Source organism: Gracilinanus agilis, chromosome 6, assembly GCF_016433145.1.
Source record: "Gracilinanus agilis isolate LMUSP501 chromosome 6, AgileGrace, whole genome shotgun sequence".
In the NCBI taxonomy this organism is placed as follows: domain Eukaryota; kingdom Metazoa; phylum Chordata; class Mammalia; order Didelphimorphia; family Didelphidae; genus Gracilinanus; species Gracilinanus agilis.
The window spans coordinates 42,282,797-42,306,182 of record NC_058135.1 but is presented as its reverse complement, the minus strand read 5'-3'; the positions used below and the strand labels follow the sequence as shown (position 1 = coordinate 42,306,182).

At 36.9% G+C, this 23,386-nt stretch overlaps 1 protein-coding gene across 1 annotated transcript in view; it reads right to left on the bottom strand.

Annotated features, from left to right (window-relative positions):
• PTPN13 (protein tyrosine phosphatase non-receptor type 13) overlaps positions 1-23,386 on the bottom strand; it is a 239,346-nt gene that overhangs the window by 15,371 nt on the left and 200,589 nt on the right. Inside the window, exons 32-40 of the mRNA XM_044682397.1 lie at positions 21,077-21,260; positions 19,308-19,466; positions 18,352-18,523; positions 18,028-18,238; positions 16,467-16,537; positions 14,840-14,901; positions 8,066-8,222; positions 3,585-3,734; positions 3,010-3,089 (exon numbers count right to left, since the gene is read on the bottom strand). Of these exons, the coding sequence (XP_044538332.1) occupies positions 3,010-3,089; positions 3,585-3,734; positions 8,066-8,222; positions 14,840-14,901; positions 16,467-16,537; positions 18,028-18,238; positions 18,352-18,523; positions 19,308-19,466; positions 21,077-21,260 (1,246 nt within the window). The remainder of the gene's footprint in view (positions 1-3,009; positions 3,090-3,584; positions 3,735-8,065; positions 8,223-14,839; positions 14,902-16,466; positions 16,538-18,027; positions 18,239-18,351; positions 18,524-19,307; positions 19,467-21,076; positions 21,261-23,386) is intronic.

Here is a 23,386-nt window from a genome sequence, read left to right as displayed (position 1 = left end):
GTGATTTCTTTAGTATCAGTCACTTCCAAATAAGGAAACTCTTTCTGCCAATGGAGGTCATACTTTCTCTGCATCTCAGAGCTGCTTAGAGAGAGCTCACTTAGAAGTTAAAGGACTTGCCCTGGTTCAAGCAACACATAGGTGTAGGGGCAGGATGCAGGTGTTCCTGGCTCCAAAGTCAACTCTCTATCCACTATACCTTGCTGCCTTTTAACACAGAATTGAGTAAATAAATCATTGCACAAATGTATATTATTATTTTTCCTCAAACCCCTCCCCCCCAAATTTTATTTACTCAATTATGATAAGCAGTCTACAGCCCATGAAAATATTATTTTACACTTTTATTGTTATAGTGAGAATTACACAGAGGACATAAAGGAAAATGGTGATCAGTCACCTGACAACTTAACTGGCAATGGTGCCTGAAAAGCAGGAATCTTGTGGTAAAGACAGGACACCCAGGAAAGAGGAGAAAAAAGTAAGCTGAATTTGTACGTTATTTTCTATCAAAAAGTTGGAAAGCTTTCTAGAATTCTAACCAAGGGGAAAGTCATTCAATATTCTTATTTCTACAATGAAAACAGTATAATTCATATAACAGATTTTTATAATGGAAAAATAAAATAAATGGTTGTTTTAAAACTCCAAATACTCTGGGGTGTTAATTAGGAAAAAAAATCAGCTGTTGACTTGGTTATTCTGCAAATAAAATCCTCATTCATCTGAGGTAAAGGAACCCCAATTCACTTAGTCTCAAAAAAGATTCACTTAAAAAATTCACTCAGCTTTAAAAGAGGAATTTCTTGGATTTGATCTTTTCTCACATTCTGCCCATTTTGAATTTTGTATAAACTTCTTTCTTTTACCATAATTTTAGGCTAATAACAAGATAATTCAAGTGAAAAAGAGCTATTAGTATAATATTGGCTCAGTCCTTATTGTATGGAGGCAAGCCAGATATATTACCTATGAATTTGTGGAATTTTCTATAATAAATTTAGAATTTAAAAAATGGACTTTTCCTAAATTGAATTTCTTCTTATTTTTTGTTTCTGCTCTTCTCTTTGTTCCCCCTTTTAGATTTATTTAATTGGTGCTATTTTCTTTGTTTCTCATTTCTGGCTCAGACTTCTTCCAAAGGTCACCTACAATCGATCTAAAGAGTTTAAGAAATGCCAATTTAGGACTTGGGAAAATGGTTTGGATCAAGTTCAAGCAATTTGTCTCCTCAAGCCAGAAACTTTTAAGGATTACATTTTATGGTACAAAATGTGAATATACCTTAGAATAAATAGGAAAAGAAATTTCTGAAATTCTAAATTAGACTTGTTTGCAGGAATCCTGTGTGGCTCAATGGAGAGAGCAGTGAAATAAGAGTTATAGGACTAAGGTTTGGATCCCTGAATTTGCTGTCTATGGGCCAAGTCATTCCATCCCTTGGGTCTTGTCTCCTTATCTATAAAACGAAGGGAGTTGTAGAAGGATTCGGGCCTCTCAGATCCCTTCCAGCTCTAGATATAATATACTATGATTTCATTACTTATAAAACTACAATTTCATTACTTGGAATTATCATTGCCATGTTGACTTGGCCAATTATTTTATGTCTTTTGACATATTTGAAACAAAAACTAGACATGAATGTTCTAAGAAAAATTTAGAAATGAAGCCATTAATTTTTTTAGAAATGTTCTGAAGGCCCTCAAAACATTTTGTATGTATTTTCACTTGTATTTCTTATAAAGAAAAAAAATTTGAAAAGTTTGATGTTAAATTCCACAAAAGCTTTTCCACATAGATTATTAGCATTTTTATGATTAAATCTAAAATCTTCTGAGTCTACTGAGGACTGGCTTGGACTCCATGTTCTTAGGTGGCAAATATTTTCTTTTCTGGCTAGGGAAGAGTATTGCACGCAGAAACATGTTCCTGTACATACACACATCCCTGAAAGTATAAATTTTATTTATAGGATATAAGAAATTGTCATTATTGTTTACATGAAGTCTTCCTCTAGCATTACTTAGTTATTTAGATTATATTTAAGAATATAACTTTGGGGTAGCTAGGTAATTCAGTAAGAGTCAAGACCTGGAGACAGGAGGTCCTGGGTTTGAATCTGGTCTGATACTTTCTGGCAAGTCACTTAATGCCCATTTCCTAGCCCCCTACTGCTCTTTTGCCTTAGAACCAATATTTAGTATTGATTCTAAGACAGAATATACGAGTAGACATTATACTGAGAGGTCTTTTATAAGAGTCTACTTGTTCTCTACATCACATTTTGCATTGATTATCTCTCTTAAACCACAAAATAGCCATGGGAGGTAAATAATGCAAGTGGGATTATATCAATTTCACAAATTGGGAAACAGTATTGGGAATTACAAGGTAGCAGATTTAGAGACAGAAGGTACTAGAGGTGATCTAGTCTGACAGTCTCATTTTATTTATGAGGAAACTGAGACCTGGAAAATTGTTTAAGAATCCTTGCACAAGAGAAAACACCTTTCTTGACATAAATCTCTATTTTTTTTTGTCTTTGTATTTATGTTGCCTAGAATAGCACCTGGCAGACAACAGATGCTTAATAAATGCTTCCTGAATAAATAATTTTAAGGAATTTTTAATATTATACAATAATATTCTATGATTTCCCCTTAGCTCCACATCTAGGAAATTATTTGTGCCTGAAGGTTCTAAATAGCAGTGTCGATATCTTGCCATTTAAACGTTAGAAATAATAACTTTCTCCAACATGAGTCTTTGGAAGTTTGGGACACTATTATATCATGTCAATGGCTTTCTTATATAATACATAGCTTAAATAATTTCGTTTATATCTCTTATTTTTGGTCACTTTAGATGTCATTTTCTAGGAGCCAAATTAGGTGACAGTGATAGTTTTAACCCACGAATTGGTCTAATTTTGATTTGGGCAGTTAATTCTCTAAGGCAGTAAATATACATCATTGGCAAATGTTGACATTTTGTGACACTTCTCACCTCTGGAAAATCTTCAGGTAGAGAGGAGCCATCACAATCTGTGTCTTCTGCTTTTTCTTCTGCCAAATTCCTAAAAGTTTCTAGCATACCTATCGGGTAGACATATTGGAATAGCAAAAGTAAACCAGTTAAAACAGAGAAGGGGTAAATATTTTTATTCGCATAGTAAAAGGATCCATCCAAACTAAAAATACATAATAATCCTTAAGTTCTTATCTGAAATAAAAGTAATAAAATAAAATGAAAAAAATGTATTGAATCATTATCTCTCTCCAAAATCCATCCAAATTAAAATGAACTAGAACTGTGATTTTGGTTGGAGGATAAAGTTTGGGAATTTAAAAAAAAAAATAAAGTAATAATAATGACATTAATATAACACATTCTTGGACCTCTTTAATAAGACAAATTTGTACTAGATTTAATAGAGAATGAGTAAACAGTTATTTAAATCTTTTGCTTGCCATAGCTCAAAGATGGAGTGAGAATTCAGGGTACCTCGTATTAACTCAAATTTGTTCTCTTGAAAAATGGCAGCCATGCACCAGTCAAGGTGCCCATCTGTGCATAATGGCTCTGTCTATGTGGGACACAGTCACCTGCTATTGCATTATTGCAGTTCAATAGGTTCTGGGCTTCTTCGTCCACAACATCCAACAAAGACTGGATGACTTCATCTTCTTGAGGATCATCTTCATAATTGATATCTTCTTGCACTTCAGTTTCTTGAAAATTAAAATCATAAGAACCATTATCATAAGAAAATTAGTGGAGCCTTAGATGAAAAGTCCTGTACTATCATTACTTCCATATATGTTTGCTATTTAATACTTTGAAACTAACTAAAGTATTTAAGATGCTTTATAGTGGATTTCAGGTTTTGGATAAGGGTGTAGTTGTAGCATCATCCCAGTTAATCCATTAATTCATTAAGCTAGGGTTTAAGGAATTTTCATAAAATTTTATAACAATATATAGGCATTTCAATTTTAAACAATCATAAGACTGGGTCCCTGGGTAAGGGGCAGAAATGATAGTTGCTGAAATAATCAAGTACACTTCAAAGCTTCTGACATTAAATAAAACAGCAAGCCAGGTCAGAGTTATTGGTCAAATGATAAGACTGAGAGTCAAAGTCAAGCCTCTGAAAGGTAATAGAGGAAGGAGATGATTTCTTTCTCTTTCTCATCCACTCTTTCTCTACAGACCCCAACAATGGGCAACAAATCTAACCAGAAGCAGAAACACATTAAGGATAAACTGAGGTCAAACATAAACACACAGGGATGTGGAATGACATCAGCCCCATGGAGGAAGCTGCATTTGAAAGTGGGATTCTTCATGGGAGAGAGAAATTGTTGTTCAGTTGTTTCAGTCATAACACACTTTTAAAGACCACTGGTGGTTTTTCTTGAGAGAGATACTAGAGGGGTTGCCATTTCCTTTTCCAGTTTATTTTACAGATGAAGAAACTAAGTTGCCTAGGGTCACATGGCTAGTAAATGACAAAGGCTGGATTTGAACTCAGGTCATCCTGACTGTAGGTCTGCTTTGCCACCTAGCTGCTCCTTGATAGAAAGAACTACTGACTCTAAATTCTAAAAAACACTGAGGTTTGGAATCTAGCAGACTGACATACCTAAGTGAAATTTCATGAATATCCTGTGAAAATTTCTTCCAATAGTTTTCTATACATATGTACCACTACCATAGTATTCTAAGTTCAAGCTAATGTTTCTTCTGACTTGTGTATATTTATGCAAGTGTATGCCTTGGGTTTTTTAAAAAAGGATGGGGAAGTTTTATAACTACTGTTTTTACCATGCCATCTTAGTAAATTCCTCTTCTAAAAGTTAAAGCAGTTTAACTGGTTGATTGATAATGGAAGCACACTGCTGGGAGTTCATTAGCAATAGCACTAGAAACCTAGCCTCTTCAGGATTACCTCAACAATTCTGAATAAGAGAAGCAGTTACTCAGCTAATCCAAGTGAAAATTAGGGGAGGCATCACAGAGAACCAATGACTTTAAGACCCTTTTCATTTCAAAAGATTCAATGCATCCATGATGCAGGATCCCAGATTGTGTATCCTCGCCTCTCCTTCTTGGATACTCTAGTTTGCAGGGTTACAAGAAAAAGAAATTTGCATTTCCCCCTTCTTTTGTTTTAAACTGCAATTAAGTTTGTTTTCTAGGATATTTTGTTTCTTTCTTTTTAAAAATTTTATCTTTATTTTATTCCAGTAACAAACTTACACAGAAGTTTCCCAAAGTTATATGATTCATGTTGTCTCCCTCCCCTCTTTCTTCCCTCCCTCCCAGAGTCAATAAGCAGTTCCACTGGGTTATACATATATTATCACTCAAAATATATTTCTGTTATTCATTTTTGTAAAAGAATAATCCTATAAACCAAAACCCCAAATCATATAGTCTGGGATATTTTCTAAAAGTCAGTTATTCTCTTTTATTTAATTTTTGCTTGTTTTAAGTATTCAAGTACTGAGAATCTGTTTTATTACTAGACTCATCTGTTTAAGATCATTTAACTACTTAGTCACACATAGGTCATACAATCATTTTCCTTTTGATGGCTTACTTTATTGTGATACAAGTCCAGATAGTTTATATGAGAGCTGATGTTTTCTCCTGGTCTGGGAACACTGAGCAATCAATTCCAAATGCTTAATGCATTTTGGGAGCTTGGCATTTTTTTAGGGCTTGAATCTATTTCCTTTTAAGTTAACCTGTTTGTTTTAATGAGGTGTGAATTTTAAAATCTGTATAGTTTCCTATGGTTTGAGAGGGATCTTTTGGGAAAATTCTGCAAGTCCTTAATTACCCAGAGGTAATTCTTATCTGGACTTCCATAGCATGGCCTTATATGTGAAAGTGATTCCTTGAGACATTTTCTGTGCCTTGAATGATTCACTGAAAAAGGATTTATTAAGCACTTGGGCAGCAAGATAGTATGGTGGGTAAAATGTAGGGTAAGAGTCAGAAGACCTGGTTTAAATTTCAGACACTTAAAGACTATGTGACCCTGACAAGTCTTTTAACCTCTATCTGCCTCAGTTTCCGCAACTATAAAATAGGGGATAATAATAGCAGTAACCTCCTAGTGTTCTTGAGGATTAAATGAGGCCATATTTGTAAAGCACTTCACACACTTTCAGGAACAAAGCTCCTCAATATCTGGAACTATAAACCTTGCCAAAAATATTGAAGTTTTGATGATGCCAGGAAATGTTTAACTAGGGCTTCTACCTCACCCTAATGAAACAATCAATAATAAACAGAATAGACAAGGTACTACATAACTTTTCTATAATATCACAATCTGTAGTCATGTCTTTAATGAATTTTAAAGCATCTTAAAAGTCTGAGTCATGGGATGAAAGACAGATGACAACACATGGTAAATATCCTGTGATTGGTTTAGAAGATCAAGTCTTACTTCTTGGGCTATTCAGAAAACAGTAAATCAATTTGGAGTTGTGTAGTCCAAGGGTTGAGGGGCTCTAGCCAAATGTGGAGAGAGAATCACTTTGAGGGGAAAGAGATTCCCTCTCTTTTTTTCTCTTAACCTTCAGGTGACTCTGCAACTTCAGGAGATCTATTGGCAACCACAACTGATAGGAGAACCACCCTTTGAACTTATGTTTTCTACACATACTTCTACACACATCTCTCTACACATATTTCACCAGACCTGGACTGTTTGAACCAACTTTTTTCAGGGGAATTTGTGTTTGTAGGAGGAGAAATTATCCCTGGTTTGGAGGGAATGTTTGTACTAAAGAACTTTAATTAAGTGCCATTTTCTTAATGGAGAACACACTAGTTGGGGCTTGATAATGACTACTAGAAATCCAGGTCCTTAAGTTATACCTAGAACCCTGATGGGAATAGTAATCAGTCACCTTCTGGGAACCTGGCCATCCAGTTTAAGTGTCCAGTTGGGAGAATGAATGGTCAAAGATGGAGTGCTATATTTAAATTCATATGCTATTTTTAATTTTGAAAAGTTGTAACTTTTCTCGTGAAGACAAAAAAAAAACAACACTTATTAACTACAGACAGAACAATGCTTATTAATATTAACTACATAGAGCTGCTAGGTGGCACAGTAGATGGAGTGCCAAGCCTAAAGTCAGGAAGAGTTAAAAATTCAGCTTCAGACACTTAACCTTGTTTGCCTCAGTTTGCTCTTCTGTAAAAAATGAACTAGAGAAGGAAATGGGAAACCACTCTGGTATCTTTACCAAGAAAACCCCCAAAAGGCATTGTGAATAGTTGGATATGCCTAAAAAATGACTAAACCACCAGAACAAACTTAATATTAATAATTGAAGTAAATTTAAAAAACAGCACTTATTTCTTGATCAATGACACATGTAAAATTTGGTGGAATTGCTCGTTGGCTATGGGAAAGGGGTAGGAGAGGGGAGGGAAAGAACATGATTCATGTAACTATGGAAAACTACTCTAAATTAATTAATTAAATAAAATTTAAGAAGCCCACAGCATCTATTTTGTGCCAACTACTATTTTTAATGCTGAGACACAAGATTTAACTAGTCTTCTACTTTCCAATTGCCACAACAAAACAAAACAAAAAAAGAGTTCATTACTTTCTGATGGGGTGTCAATGAAGCAAAGCTGATTTTTTCCCTTTAACTATATCAAGTAAAGGATTAATTAAACACAGAAGCAAATTTTAAAAAAGATTTCCACATGATAAAGATGAATGCTATCAGTCCGATGACACTGGAATGAATTTTCTTGGTGGCAGTATTAATCTGTGGTTCACAGTAGAGTCATTGCTTCACAGAACAGAAGAAACATGACTTCCACCCAAATAAATCCTTCTTTTTATAACTATTTCCTTTGACATACTAATATCCATTGTAGGGTCTGATGCTTGAATCATATCGAACCATTGTCCACAAATATCCCTGTGTTTGAACTCTTACCTCTTCTTCTCCAGTCTCATTCTAAGATACATATCTACTTCAGACAGATCTTTTGAGGGTAAGTGATTTCTTCTTCTTACCTGAGGTGTTATTGCACTTGGAATAACTGGATGACTGATTCATAAAGCAACCTATAGGCGTTTCTCTGGACATAATCAAGTTCACTGAACTCTTGTTCTGAGAAATACAATTTGTTGTTTCTAGGAATGAATCTTCAGTTACTCTTTCCCCATTTGTCTATAGTGTCAAAGCAAAACAGGTAAATTAATTTTCTATTTTTTAGACTGGTAAGGAGCATTATTCTTTTGAATAAATCAGTCTGATTTAGGGCACCAAGGAAAGAGAAACATAAGCATCTCTGTCTACTTACCTAGGCCTAGGATTAAAACGGAAATGAGTCATTATAGATACTGAGATTTGAAGTATATGTATATAAAAAACTTGGACATTCTAATCAATAGAAACCATGGGCTCAAATTTCCTTTGAGACAAAGTTGCATCTTATCTTTTGACGACAGGGTAATACATTTAGTGCAATCCAAAAAGCAACTACATTCTATCATTGAGCTAGGTGCTGGGGAGAGACAAATGCAAATAAAAGTGTAAGAGCCCTCCAGGATTAGTGAGGATAAGAAGGCAGAGGAGGAGGATGGGACCAAAATTCCAAAGATTTCCAATGAAGACGGGGGAGTCACATCCAGTAAGAAGGGTAAACACTGTGGACATTTCAGACTGGCATTTGTAAGACTAGGCTAGTTTTCAAAGAAAGCAAATTTTATATTTCAAAGATTCCATTTAAATTCAATAAACAATTTATCAAACTCCCTCTCCCACTGGGAGAACTACTGGAGATTCCTATACAGCTGCCTCCCAAATGTTTTGTGTCTGAGTTCAGAACCAAAACAGAGTAAGGCAAGAACATGAGGATAACCAGGAAGAGGGACACATGTACCAAGGAGAGACAATGGAAAATCTGAGGAGGAAAAACTGTTTCAAACTAGAAGGAGAGGGATAGAAGAGAGAAACAGGCAGAATTTTATGGAGGGGATGGCTAGATTGGTCTCTAAAAGAAGGTGTCAATTAAAAAAAAAAAAAGAAAGAAAACTGAGGTAGCAGGTGTATATTCCATGCATGATATCTGGACATGGAGGAATAAGGATGGTAGAAATGGCAGTGTCAAGGGATCTTTATGGAACAGGCTAAAAAAGTGAAGTCTGGCCATGCTGGGAAGGAAGGGCTCTGGATGTCTGGAAGGAGAACACATACTTTTTATTCATAGGTAATGGGGAATGATCAAAGGTCTTTCAGCTGAAAGATAAGGTGAGTGGTACCCTGTGAAGCTTGTCCAAGCAGTGATGGGCAGGTTGGTCTGGAAAACAGTCAGCCTTGAAGAAGAAAGACTAGTGAGGAGGCTAACCCTTCAACTGTTCATTTTGACTACCTGATTTTATCCTTCTTGGATTATCCTTGGGAAAGGATTAGAAGAGGTAGAAATAGACAGTTATATAATTTATAGAAGAATGGCATTCTCCTGAGACAGAGTATGAGAACTGGACAGATTTAGAGCTGAAAGGGATCTCGGAATCAAAGTACTCCACCTGTCTATTTACAGAGGAAGAAACTATGTCCAAGAGAGGTAAGGGACTAGAGTTTGAGTTTGAACACAGGACCTCTCACTCTAAATAAAGCATTCTTTTAATCAACTAAATTTGAAATGAATGAAAGAACACTATGTATGTACAAATGATAAAATAAACAGTGATAGATCTGAAATGTTTACCAACAGGTAAGTCAATTAGATGACAAAATAGCTATAACTAAAGAATTGGAGTAAAAAACTTTAAAAAAAATGATTTTCCACCAAAATAAGAGTAGAAAGCTATTCCTAAAGTATATCCCTTGAGAGTTCAAGTGTGCAAGAGAAATACTTGGTACCATGGAATGAACAGAAATCTGCTTAAGCTTCTGAACAGCTCAGGGCTAAAACAGGTACAATGGAAACAATAGCTCTTCTTGGTGACAGCTTCACATTTGGATTAGAAGGAAGTATGTTCCCAATATGCAGTATCTACTGATGGTTCTTTGGGCAAACAGACACTTTTACAGACAGTGGTATTATCTATTTCTGCACCTGTGATGTCATTAGGAAACCTCTGGTGTGTGAGCTCCCTCTGGGGGGTGTTGATTAATAACTTGTTGATAGCTAATATAAAGCCTGACTCCAAGACTTGCCATCTATTATGCCATTTGGCCTCTGATAGGTGTTTGTGAGGTTATAAAAGAAATAGAAGGCACAGCCACCACTATTATATCTATTTTACAATCTACAGGTATATTCCACATAACATCTCCCAGATTAATACTTTTTTTAAAAAAACTATCATTAGTCTTAGAATCAATACACAAATAATAGAATATTGGTTCCAAGGCAGGGAAAGGTTCTGGAATTCTGCAGAAGTGACTGGGTCCTCCCTTCCTTCCTTCCTTCCTTCCTTCCTTCCTTCCTTCCTTCCTTCCTTCCTTCCTTTCTCTCTCTCTCTTAAATCCTTACCTTCTGTCTTGGAGACAGAAGAGTGGTAAGGGCTAGACAATGGGGTTAAGTGACTTGCCCAGGGTCGCACAGCTGGGAAGTGTCTGGGCTTTTCTAATAGTCAGTTAAGCCTTGAGGCTGAGTCTTGTCTCCCTGGGGTAGACCTAGTGAGCTTGGCTTCTCTCCTGTGGCTTTCTTTCTGCTATATCTTCTCATCCTGCCTGTATCTGGTTATCCTGTTTCCTGCTGGCTGAATGATACATCTACAGAGCTTCTTAAACCATCTGAGACATCTCCCTGTGCCCTGTCCTGTTTAGCTTCTAAACTCAACACCTCTGTTACCATCCAAGGTGGGTTTTGGATTAGAGGAGTTTATTTATATTAGGGACTGGGTTTTCAGAGAGATAGGTAAAAGACCACTGTAGCTCAATCTCTCTGAAGGCTTCCTGTGAGGGAACAACTGTAGATCTGTGGGAAGGGTTAGGTAGTGAATATTAGATAAGATTATCCTAATTCCCTTTCCTACCTTCCCTTGCTTTAATAAACCAAACCATCCCTGTTTTTGTTACCTCTGCCTGGACGGTATTTATTAGCCTGTCACCTATATCCTGTTGGCCTTCCCAAAACCTGTGTTATCTTCTGTTACTGGCCCTGAGTAACCATTTAGACCAATATTCCATTCCTACCACCCTAATATTTCAGTTACTTATTTCAATAGCTAGGAAGTGCTGGAGATCTGATTAGAACCCAGGACCTCCCACCTCTGGGCAAGGCTCTCAATCCACTGAGCTACCTATCTGTCCCCAGACTAATACTTTTTAAAAAATAATTTCATCATCACCTTTTAAATATATTGGCCGGTGAAACCCTACTGTCCTCTGGCCAATAAATCTATAGACACTAAGGAATAGATATCATACCATTCACAAACACTTGCTCAGCTGGCTACATGCCAAACTTAAGATATTTTATTGCAGGCACATATATAAATAAATGCATCCACATGTGCCTCACACATTATCTCTATTTCCTTTTATACTAACACATGTATACTCTTTCTTTTAAATTGTACCCCAAGTACAATTCCCCTCAAAGACCACCTTGTGCAGACTCTCATCTTTGGAGGCTGTCTCCCTTGTGTCTTCTTCTTGTCCTGAACTAAGAATCTAGGAAAACTCATGTGACAAATTAGAACCTCATAAAAAGTGGGAATGGTTATCCAGCTAGCCATGCCAATTCCAAATGAAGGAACAAAATCATTTAATAGCTTTCATTATTAATGGAAAGGACTGACTAGGAAAGCTCTTTCCTGCCATCTAGGGTACTAATTTGGTGCTTCATGGTTGCCATCTACATGTTAAACTACTATAGTTGTAAAGGGAAAGCAAAATAAGGGAGAGGAGATCAAGGTGAGAATCCAAATTTTATAGAAGAGTGAAGAAAGCAGAACCATAGACATATAGAATGAAAAAACAACATACAAGAGTAGCAACATAAAAATCTGGGTCAGAATGCTCCATAATTAAGTTTAAGCTTTTCTCTAAATATCTCTCTTTTTTGCAAAGGTGGGGATTATGGGTGAGGGATACTGCAGGGACTATCAGACTCAGTTTATCTGCTGGCTGGTTTTGCCAAACTACTTTTATCCTTTGTTCCAAGGGCTAGCTTTCTATGTAGGGGACAAGGTAGGGATATATTTGGAAATAAAGGTAAAGTGAGAACAGAAAATATTGAAGAAATTTTTTTAAAGTGTTTTGAAGGGCAGCTAGGTGGCTCAATTGGATAGCCAGGTTTAGAGGTTCTGGATTAAAATCTAGACTCAGATACTTCCTACCTATGTTACCCTGACCTAACCTTGTTTGCCTAGCCCTTACTGCTCTAGTGCCTTGCAACAGATACTTAGTATGGATTTTAAGGCAGAAGATATGAGTTAAAAAAAAAGTTGCCTAGACATAGTTATGATTTACTGACATCTTACTCCATCTACTACAATTCTTGGTTTTCTAGAGATAGATTTTTCTGAAGTTGAATACAAACTTCATTTAAATTTAAGGGCAATGACTTTATAACAATTTTTGAATATATTTTGATTATTACTTTTTTCTGTTTAATTGATAAATTGTTGCAATAATCTCAAAAGATAAGATAGTTTGTTGTAAGGAAAAGGTTTTTGTTAAAAATTCAAAGTTAAATTTCCACTGCTAAGTAAGGATAACATTGTTTGCATTAAGATGAAAATAGATTTGGTAGGTATCACAGAATTCCTTTTAATATAACCTCGTGTTGTCAAAATGTTTTATTCCATTGTAAAATTCCACTTCTCATGAGGGAGTCACAGTGCAATCATTGGCATTCATTGGCAAAATAGAGTTTGAGGCTCCTCCCAGAAGACTATGATTACAGTAAAAAACCTAGCTCTGGCTACATTGGCAGCTCTGGATGGGAAAGTCTCAAGAGTTATCTTAACTGAAGAGAAACCTTCCTTTCTCCCTCACAGCAGGGTACTGCCATTTGAAAAAAAAATAGGCTCTGCTCAGCAGGAATCAACCCTGAAATGCATAAAGTTTATTTGCTCTAACTCTGTGAAAGTGGAAACTGCTGATAGAAGAAAGTGAACATTCTTGCCATTTTTCAAGATATGAGAGAAGAAGTGACCTCTGACTAGGAGCCTCAGGTACTAGTGGTCTATGCTTCATTAACTGCCCTGATTCGGCTTGGTCTGAGTGAGGTAGTGACCCACATGAGATAACAGGACATTTTGGATATCAAGTTTACGCTTGCCTTTCACCAATGAGAGAGCATGTGTAATATCTATCTATCTATCTATCTATCTATCTATCTATCTATCTATCTATCTATCTATCTATCTGTTTGTCATCTGTCATTTCTCTAATCTGCCATTTGTTTATCTATCTATGTGTTTGTCTGTCTCTGTCAGTTCTCTAATCTGTGTGTCTACCATATATCTCTTTATCTGTCATCTCTTTATCTAATCTGTCTCTCTGTATCTATCTAAAATCTTTAACTTCTGTCTTTGACTTGATACTAAAAATTGGTTTCAAGAGTGGTAAAGGCTAGGGTAGGGGTCAGCAACCTTTTTTGGCCGTGAGAGCCATAAACGCCACATTTTTTAAAATGTAATTTCATGAGAGCTGTACAGTGCTCACAGTGTGCATTCCTGTAACAGTGCCCCCCCTCCCCCCGCCCAAATTGACTTTATGGCTCCTGCAAAAAGAGCCATACGTTGCCGACCCCTGGGCTAGGGGGTAACTGGGGGTAGGTGACTCGCCCAGGGTCACACAGCTAGGAAGCATCTGAGGTCAGATTTAAATGCAGGACCTCCCACCTCTAGGTCTAGTGCTCTATCCACTGAGCCATCTAGTTGCTCCTGAAAATTTATATTGCTAATGGTGTGGTTTAGGGATAGAACCCAGACTGCCCTGTTCAGATAGTAACATCTGGAAATGGCTACAAGGGAGGGCATTGTTCATAGCATTGTAATGCAAGTCAATCTCTGCACTGTACAGGCCAAAGAGATGTAATTTGTGAGCTGCAAAGGGACACTAATAGAGTACATACAATGTGACTAAGGCTTTCCTCTAAAACATTTGAAAGAGATTAAAGAGTCACAGCTGTTACTGTTTAAGAAATATTCATTATATACTCTAATCAAATAGAGTTCTATTAGTTTTTTATGTAGATATAAAATCAGAATAAAAGGAAGATTTAAGGATGTATTTAAAATATTTACAAAATCTGCCCCCCTTTCCTCATTATTCACCAAAACAATTTTTGAGCTATTAAAAAAAAAACCAAACATTCTTTAGTAAAGAAATTCTTGCTCTTTTAGGGGAGCTAAATATTAGACTTTTGCCACAACAGATCTCTTGGAATCAAGGTTCAGCATTTGAAGGTCAGGGCTTGGGAACACAAAGCTGAGAGAACAATTCTGCTAAGCACATCCTCTTCTGGTGTTCCACACTGGGCCAACTACACATAACTCTGTGTCTGAGCCAAGTACTCCCAGAAACAAAATGAATCCATTTAAGTAATTCACTTAGTCAATAATAGTTAAGAACCTGCCTAATGCTTTTGAGTCTATGAATGTGGTATTTCCCCTTAGTGATCCATTAAATGGCATGAAATTATATGCCTAAAGAGAACAAACAAATCTTTAACTTATTGGAATTGTGCATTTTGAAGTGGCACTAAGTCCTGGGAGACTACATCTCCCAGGATTCTCTGCCATAGAACGAAGTACAAAATCTGAATATTTAGTTTAGTTGAATATCCTAAGAATGAGTAAACAGGGATTTCTATTTACCTTAGGGTAAGAATTATCTGAGGTTAGAGCTGGCTGGCCACAGTGACTGTCATGGTGATGACCTACAAGGAATGGAAAAAGTGAGGATGACTCAACATAAAAACAAAACAACCAGATGAACATTTCTTAACAAGCCAGTACCAAAACGGTGTAATAGCAAAAGATCTGTACCAAAGAATTCATAGTTTTTAAGAGTCAAATGAATAGTAGACAAAAAGTCATGTTAAATGTGAAAGAAACTTTAGACATTATCTGGTTTAATCTTGTCATTTTACACAAGAAAAGTTACTCACATTATACTCTTCCTTCCTTTATTTTTAGAAGCCATTTTTAGATATTCCCAAGTGAATGGGAGGCTGTTTATAGATCACATATCTGTTGTCAGTAGAGATATTGCTAATGAATTTTACATTGTTAGAATGTAGTGGAATAGTAGTGACATCAGGAAAAACTATGATACATGAATATAATGGGCTACTGACCATAAGACCATAAGAAATGACAAATTCAAAGGAGCATGCAAAAACTTTAATGAACTGATACAGAGGAAAGCAATCAGAACCAGGAAAATGATATGCACAATAACTATAGTAATTTCATTGATCAAGACCTATTTCCATATTTTTGATATTTGCTCTAGGGTGATCATTTAGGGAGACTTGTTTTGTTTGGACTTTTTTTTTGTTTGGAGTATTCTTGCGCGCGCGCGTGTGTGTGTGTTTGTGTTTGTGTGTGTGTGTGTGTGTGTGTGTGTGTGTGTGTGTGTGTGTGTGTGTGTTTGTGCATGGGCATGCTTGTGCTTCAAAAAGGCAGAATTTGGCTCAATGTAAGAGAATTTTCCTAAACATTAAAACTGTCTTGAAATGGGTTGCCTTGGGTCACTATCATCTTATTTATCTACCCTATCCCTCCTTCACCCCTCTGGACTTCTCCATCATGTCCCTAGATGTCCTCTATTCCCTCTTTCCTTCAGCTTCCCATTAGAATGTAAGTTCCTTTTGCTGGTACAAGCCGTTCCCATGGCTTAGCACAGTGCCTGGCACACAGTTAGTACTGTGTAAATACTTGCTGACTAACTTCCAGCACTTGCTTGATGACTACTTATTATAAAGCAGATTCTTGTGGGTGTATTCATGAAGTTGGATGAGATCCAGAATTGGGTAGTAGATAGAATGTTGGGCTTGGGAGTAAGGAAACCTGGGTTTGAATCCTACCTGAGATATTAGTTAGTTATCTGATTACAGGCAAATTCTTAAAATTTTAAAGCTTTAGCTTCCTTATCATAAAATGGGGATGATATATACACAACAGATACATGTGAGGAAAGTGGGCAGATTAGGGCAGAATATAGATATGCTATTATGATCTCTAAAATCCCTCTCATCATCTTTGATTGTATGATTCCTTATTTTCAAAAGGTACTTCAGTCAGTCATTCATCTCAGTGTCTAAAGTGCTTGAGTATTATATCCTCTATTGAAACCTGGTCATGTGTCCATATTTGACTTTGTTTTAACTACTGTAAGAATTCAACACCTATTTTTGAAGATGAGATAAAAACATTATTTTAATGAAGAGAAAATTTAAATAACAGGCTTCATACTATTTTTATAAAATATTTTCCTTACCATTAGCAGTAATTGACATCGAGTTTGAACTACTATATCCCTTTGATTTGGGAACCACTGGATGACCATCTCTGTGATACCAAAAAACAGATATTTATAAATTATTTGTGAAGTCCATCGTCCAGACACTTTAAAATACTAGTTGTTTCCTGTGGTGCTTAACAATCTTTTTACAAAATTTTGCTTTGGATTCTATTTAAATACAAAATAGTACCTCCTACCCCTATCCCCACTTTTAATAAAGCAATATACTCAATGTTAAATTGTGCAAAAGTGCTTTATTACTTTGAAGCCTGGTTAACTTTTAGTAAAGAAGTCCCTGAGTATATTTTTAACACGAAAACATTCAACCCTGCTTTCTTTTATCAGTACTAAAAGAACAAAATTTAGAAAATGATGCCAGAAGTCCAATGATAACTTTCAGTGGTGGGAGAGAGAGTGGAATGGAAGGGAAGGTCCCAGAAATAAATAAATCAGAATTTGGCAATAATTATTGCCTTGGGCACAGTCCTGAGTTCAGCACTGCTAGGCACCATTTCAATATTAATGAGACACTGAGAAGGTGTAGAATAAGATGGTACAGTCCTAGCCACTAATACCTCTCCCTTGCCCATATGCTAACAGTATTAATTCCTATGCCTCTGAGGGGGCCAGGCAAGCAAAATAGCAGTGAACAAAGGCATCTGGTAAGTGCTGCCATCAGCACAAATTTCTTTATTTTCCATTTTTACACAGGTTATAAGGAATTCCTGAGATACAGATCAATTCACAGGAACTGGAAAGGATATTGATTTCCACAAAAATACTTTTCAGGCTGTCTGACCTCCTCCCACAAATGATCAAAAGCCTCACTGCACAAACACTTCCTTGCCAATCCAATCCTTAGGATGACATGAGAAATCAGGTCAGTAATTCCCCATTGGGAAAAAGTAAAATATACAAAGGGCTAAAGGAATGAATGCTATTCGCAAAAGATCTAGCAAACTGACTTAAGAAATAATACAATTTCACATTTGAAAGATAATCTCCTCACACACAGACAATATAACGTGAAAAAAACAGACAATATGAGAAATTTCTCTGGCATTTCTTTGACCTTAATCTAGTTTCTAGATCTACCAAATGTATAACCTCGATAGACTACATTTACATTTGTTTTCACAACGTATTATTCACTGTTTTCCTTCAGCTCATGGAATGGTTTAATAGAACCAATTACTTGAACAGTTCTCTAATCCCTTCTCCAAATCCCTTACTCATTAAACAGTTGAGCTTTACTACAGAGGACCAGACTGGTCCATCTTTATTGCCCTTTGAGCTATGCTTCTAAGTAACTTCACTCCCTCTCTGTTCTGAACCCCACTCCCCAGCCTTTCAGCTCCTTTTTGTGTATCCCATTAAAAGACTGTCTTTCCCTTTGCTTGTATATATCCCAGCACTAAGTATGGTGCTAAATAAAGTACAGTGCTAAATAAATGCTTACCACTGTATTTTTATGACCTAATCTGAAAAAGGCTTTAAGGGATGCCCATGTAACATATGCTAAGAAATCAGCAAATACCTTGTGGCTTTCAGCACCACTGAGGGAAATGACATTTCCAGTATTTTCTGAGCCTCCTTCAAAGTCATCCCCTGGGTGCTCATTCCATTCACATAATGGATTATGTCTAATGGCTGGAGATCACTATCAATGGCGGCAGTGGACTTTGGATGGATATCACTAATGTAGATCACCTGGTAAATGCTATCATGACCTCCAGATAAAGACAGACCTTTAAAGGAAATGGAAAGATGCTCAACAATTTTTATTCACTTGGTAATAAAAGGAAACTTCTTGAATGTGACCAATAAAATCTTTTAATATAAAATTTTGATTTTACATTACCCAATTCCTTTTTGAGGCACATTAATGTAATATCAGGTAGCAAATGAGGCAAAATTGGGATCTTAGGTAACTCCAGAATCCGACCCAGAACTAATCTAACTGTCTTTGGTGCAGCTCGAAGCAAAGTCACTGCATCCGTATGAGTCATATTAGTGACATCTGTGTCATTAACCTGAAAAGATGTAGAAGGAAAATAATTTATTCGGGTGGTTTCAAACAAATAGAAACTAAGACCTCTAATTTATATCTAAGGACTTCTGCAGGCTGTATGGGGACTTAGTTTTAAAATATAATTATCTACATTTTAGTTTTTTAAATTTATTTCATTAAATATTTCCCAGTTACATTTTAATCTGGTTTGGGCCACCCTCAAGAGTGTTGTTAACCATATATGTGGTGTATGGGCCACATGTTTAGCACCTATGATTTATGCAACATGAGTCAAAATTGCCAAGAAAATCATATTAATGCCCCCAACCTGTTTAAAACAGATTTTGGCCATCAAGAGATTCATAATAAATAATAAATTCAATTGATCAATTGAATGTTCTCTTTCTATTTAACTTGTAAATTTAATGAAAATGGAAAATACATAACTAACATAACTCCTGAGAATTTTCTTTTCTTTGAACCCTTATTTTCTATCTTAGAATCAATACTAAGAATCAGATCAATAAGGGGCAAGGTAGTTGGGGTTAACTGACTGGACCAGGGTCATAGAGGAAGTGTCTGAAGCCAGATTTGAACCCAGGATCTGTCTCCAGGTCTGCCTCTCTATCCACTGAATCATCTAGCTGCTCCTGGTAGTAGCTTTAAAACTAGCCTTTTTTAAGGAGAGAAGGAGAAGCACACATATGAAGAATTATAATGCCAGTCTTACTACCCTGTCCCTACTGGCCCTGGTCTATTTTTTTGGCCATGTTATGTCCTTCTCCCATTTCTCTTATTTGCCTCACCTTTATGAGTCGATCTCCAGGTCTGAGCCTCCCGTCACTTTTGGCTGGATCTTGAATGACATCATGGACATAACAGCCAACACTCTCAGAGCCTTTGGTAACTGTGAAGCCTAGGCTGCCTTTGTCTGATTTTGTCAGGATAACATGGAGTTCCACTTCCTAAGGGAAGAAAATGGTGAATCAGAGAACCCTATTTTGCTATGAAGTCAGAGAGAAAGAGCAGCACACAGAAACTAGGTTAAAACACAGCTTTTTTCTTTTTCTTAAGAGATAGACAAAAGAGCATTCCTTTTTTTTTTTTAAAGATTGAATGAGATGAGTGTGACATGTTTTTGTTGAATCCATACTGATTTCACAGTGGCTATAATTTTCCTTTTTGAAGTGTTTCACAGATCATCATTTTAATAATTCATTTTAGAATTTTGCCACAAATTGGGTAATTCACTTTCTTTGCTTTTTTGTTTGCTTGCCTTTTTTTTTTTTAAACCCTTAACTTCTGTGTATTGGCTCCTTGGTGGAAGAGTGGTAAGGGTGGGCGACGGGGGTTAAGTGACTTGCCCAAGGTCACACAGCTGGGAAGTGTCTGAGGCTGGATTTGAACCTAGGACCTCCCGTCTCTAGGCCTGACTCTCACTCCACTGAGCTACCCAGCTGCCCCCTAAAAGAGCATTTCTTAAGGGCATCACACCTCTAATTTCTAATGGGCATGAATAGGTACATAGATGATGGGAATACTGTTATAATTTTACAGTGATTGACAGAGATTCTGGAGATAATAATGTAACTGCCAAGAAGTCAGGTCCTCATAGGAAAATTTTCTGTAGAACCTGAAGAAAGTTTCTATAGAAATCTGTATGAGTTTAAGGAAGCTACAGGGACAGCTTTGTGAGGAGAATACATAAGGATACACTTAATCTTGGGGGTTTTTCATTCTACTACTCAAAAGCAAAAGCAAAAAGTAAGGGCATTGCAGGAGTGCCCATATAACAAGGTCATCAAAAGGAAATTTTGGGGGTGGCTAGGTGTCTCAGTAGATTGAGAGCCAGGCCCAGAGATGGGAAGTTCTGGGTTCAAATGTGGCCTCAGATACTTCTTAGCTGTGTGATGTTGGGCAAGTCACTTAACCCACATTGCCTAGCCCTTCTGCTCTCTACCTTGGAACCAACAGTTAATAAGAACTCTAAGATGGAAGATAAGGTATTAAAAAAAGGAGGAAATGTTATACAAAAGGATCTGATTTTCAGGCCAAGTAGAGAATATTATACATTTTAAAAGCTGTTTATAAAATCAAGTATATGACAATACGAACTGTACATGGAAAAGGGGCATAATGGGATGACGGAAAATATATTTTAGTTCAATTAAAAAACAAATTTAAAATATATTCACTTTAGAGGTAATATATAGTAATTAGCAAGAGACATTATATACATTGGCAGCATTTATTTGCATCATCAAGTGATTCAAAAAACCATACTCTTTGTTCCAGTTAAAAATATGTTTTTTTAAACCTTTACTTTCTGCCTCTGATTCAATACTGTGTGTTGGCTCCAAGGCAGCAGAGGGATAAGGGCTAGGCAGTGAGGGTTAAGTGACTTATTGAGGGTTACACTGCTAGGAAGAGTCTTGATGCCAGATTTGAACCCAGGACCTTTCATCTTCAGGCCTTGCTCTCAATCCACTGACCTACCTAGCTGCCCTGGAAGAAACATTATTTTATACAGAGTTGAGAAGAAAGTGCCTTTTTGTTTAGTGTGTAGAGAATTTACCGGCTCATAGTCTTCAAGTTGTTTATCTAGGCTGTTTTCCAGACATGCCATGTCTTCTTGTGTAATGAGCTCTGAAGTCTGATGCGTATAATTGTTATCCACTGAACTGGAGGAAACTTTCTCCAGCTGTATCCTGCAACCCTGAAGGGATGCTGCATCCACTGGCAAAGGAGAAGGAGGATTGCTACACAGAGACAACACAAACAGAAATACATTCAAACACTTTCCTTCAAGCCAAGGTAGCGATCTAGTATGGATTACAGCAGAAAGATTTTTTAATTAATTCAAGCATTTGTGGAAGAGAGATTAGAATGGCTTTGTTTTACTCTAGACTGTGAAACTAGGTGCAACTAGTAAAACATGCAGATCAATTTTGATTCAACATAATGAAACACTTATTTGAAAAACAATTGTTCAAAGGGTCTGCCTCATGGAATGGTGAATTCCCGACCACACTGGAGGTTAGAAAGCAGAGTATGAATAAAGAATTTTTTGGTCAAGAATACAGCAGTGGGGAAGACCTGATCACAAGTCAGGTGGACTAGATGAGCTCTAAAACCATATCCAAGTCTTAAGATTTGATAAAATAGTTTGGATTGAGGTTTTTTTCTCTTTCCTCCTTCCCTCTCTCCCTCCCTTCTTTCCTTCCTATCGATCTCTGTTTCTCTAATCTGTCTGTCTCTCTAACCAATCTGTCTATATAGTTGCCTGTTTATCTGTCATCTCTCTAATCTATCTATATGGCTGTCTGTCATCTATCTATCCATCTAACTACCTACTATCTGTCTATCTGTTTGCCTATCCATCCATCCATCCATCCATCCATCCATCCATCCATCCATCTATTCATTCATTTAAAAACCTTTACCGTCTGCCTTAGAATCAATACTACCTATTGGTTCCAAGGCAGAAAAGCAGCAAAGGTATAGGCAATGGAGGTTAAGTGACTTACCTGGGAGCACACAGCTAGGTGTGATAAAATCTGAGGCCAGATTTGAACCGAGGCACTCCTATCTCCAGGTCTGGCTCTCTATCCAATGAGCGATCTAGTTGTCCCTTTTGTATTGACTTTTGATGGAGAAGACACCTGTCTTTCTTTAAATTCTAGGTTCCCACAATACTTGAGATTGTTGCATGCTAAAAACATTATCCCATTTGTGCTATTTTTATTCCTCAATGGTTACTACCCTGTCATTCTAGTGATTGTGAACCCCCTCACCCTTGCTGTCATTTTTCAAATTCTGATCTCTGGGAACCCCACTGCTTACTCCCACTTACTTATACCCCCTCAATTCACCATACTGTTGGGAATGCCTGCTCCATAGATAACACACTTGCTTTCATTTTGTCTTTTCTATTTCCATTCCCTAGTCATTCTTTCCAGTGCTGCTTATATTTCCCTCAGATTCCCTGACTCATGACAAGGTTGGAGAACTGGAATACTTCTTGTTTCCCCACTGCCACTTCTACTTTGCCTCTATTGCTATCACTCAGTTGAACTTGTCTTCTTTCAAGGTTCACTCAGTCCATACTTGCCACCCAATCCGGATCTTGTTGTCTTACTACCAACTTTGAATCTTCCCTCAAAGAGTTCAGCACCTTATTCATGGCCACTCTGTCCTCTCTAACTCATACCTTTCTACTTGGGGGCTTTGCCATACAGTTGAGGCAGCAAGGTAAAGCGGTGAAGAGAGAGCTGGACCTGGAGTTGGGAAGTCTTGAGTTCAAATCTAGCCTCAGATATTTACTAGTTGTGTGATCTTAGGAAGATGCAACCTTTGTTTGCCTTAGTTTCCCCAACTGTAAAATGAGGCTAATAACATGCCAGGTTGTTGTAAGGATAAACTTAGATATCTATAGTGGCTAGCACAGTACCTGATGCACATAGTAGGCACTATATAAATGCTATTATTTATGATTTTTTTGTTAAATTATTATTTTTAAAAATTCTTATCTTCTGTCTTAGAATCGACTCTATTGGTTCCAAGGCTTAGAAAAGCACCAAAGGCTAGGAAATGGGAGTTAAGTGACTTGCCAGGGTCACACAGCACAGGAAGTATCTGAGCCCAGATTTGAATTCAGGACCTCCAGGCCTGGCACTTAGCTGCCCCTATTATTATATTATTTTGATATTTCCTCAAAGTTCATTTTTTTCCATGACCAAATCCTCTACCCCATCTCAGCTATACACAGAGATGGTCATACCCTTAGGTTAGCCATCACACACAAGCACACCACTTCCATGTTCATGGAATTCTGAAATTCTCTTATCTGATCACAATCTGTTGTCATTCCATTTCTCTTTGTCTT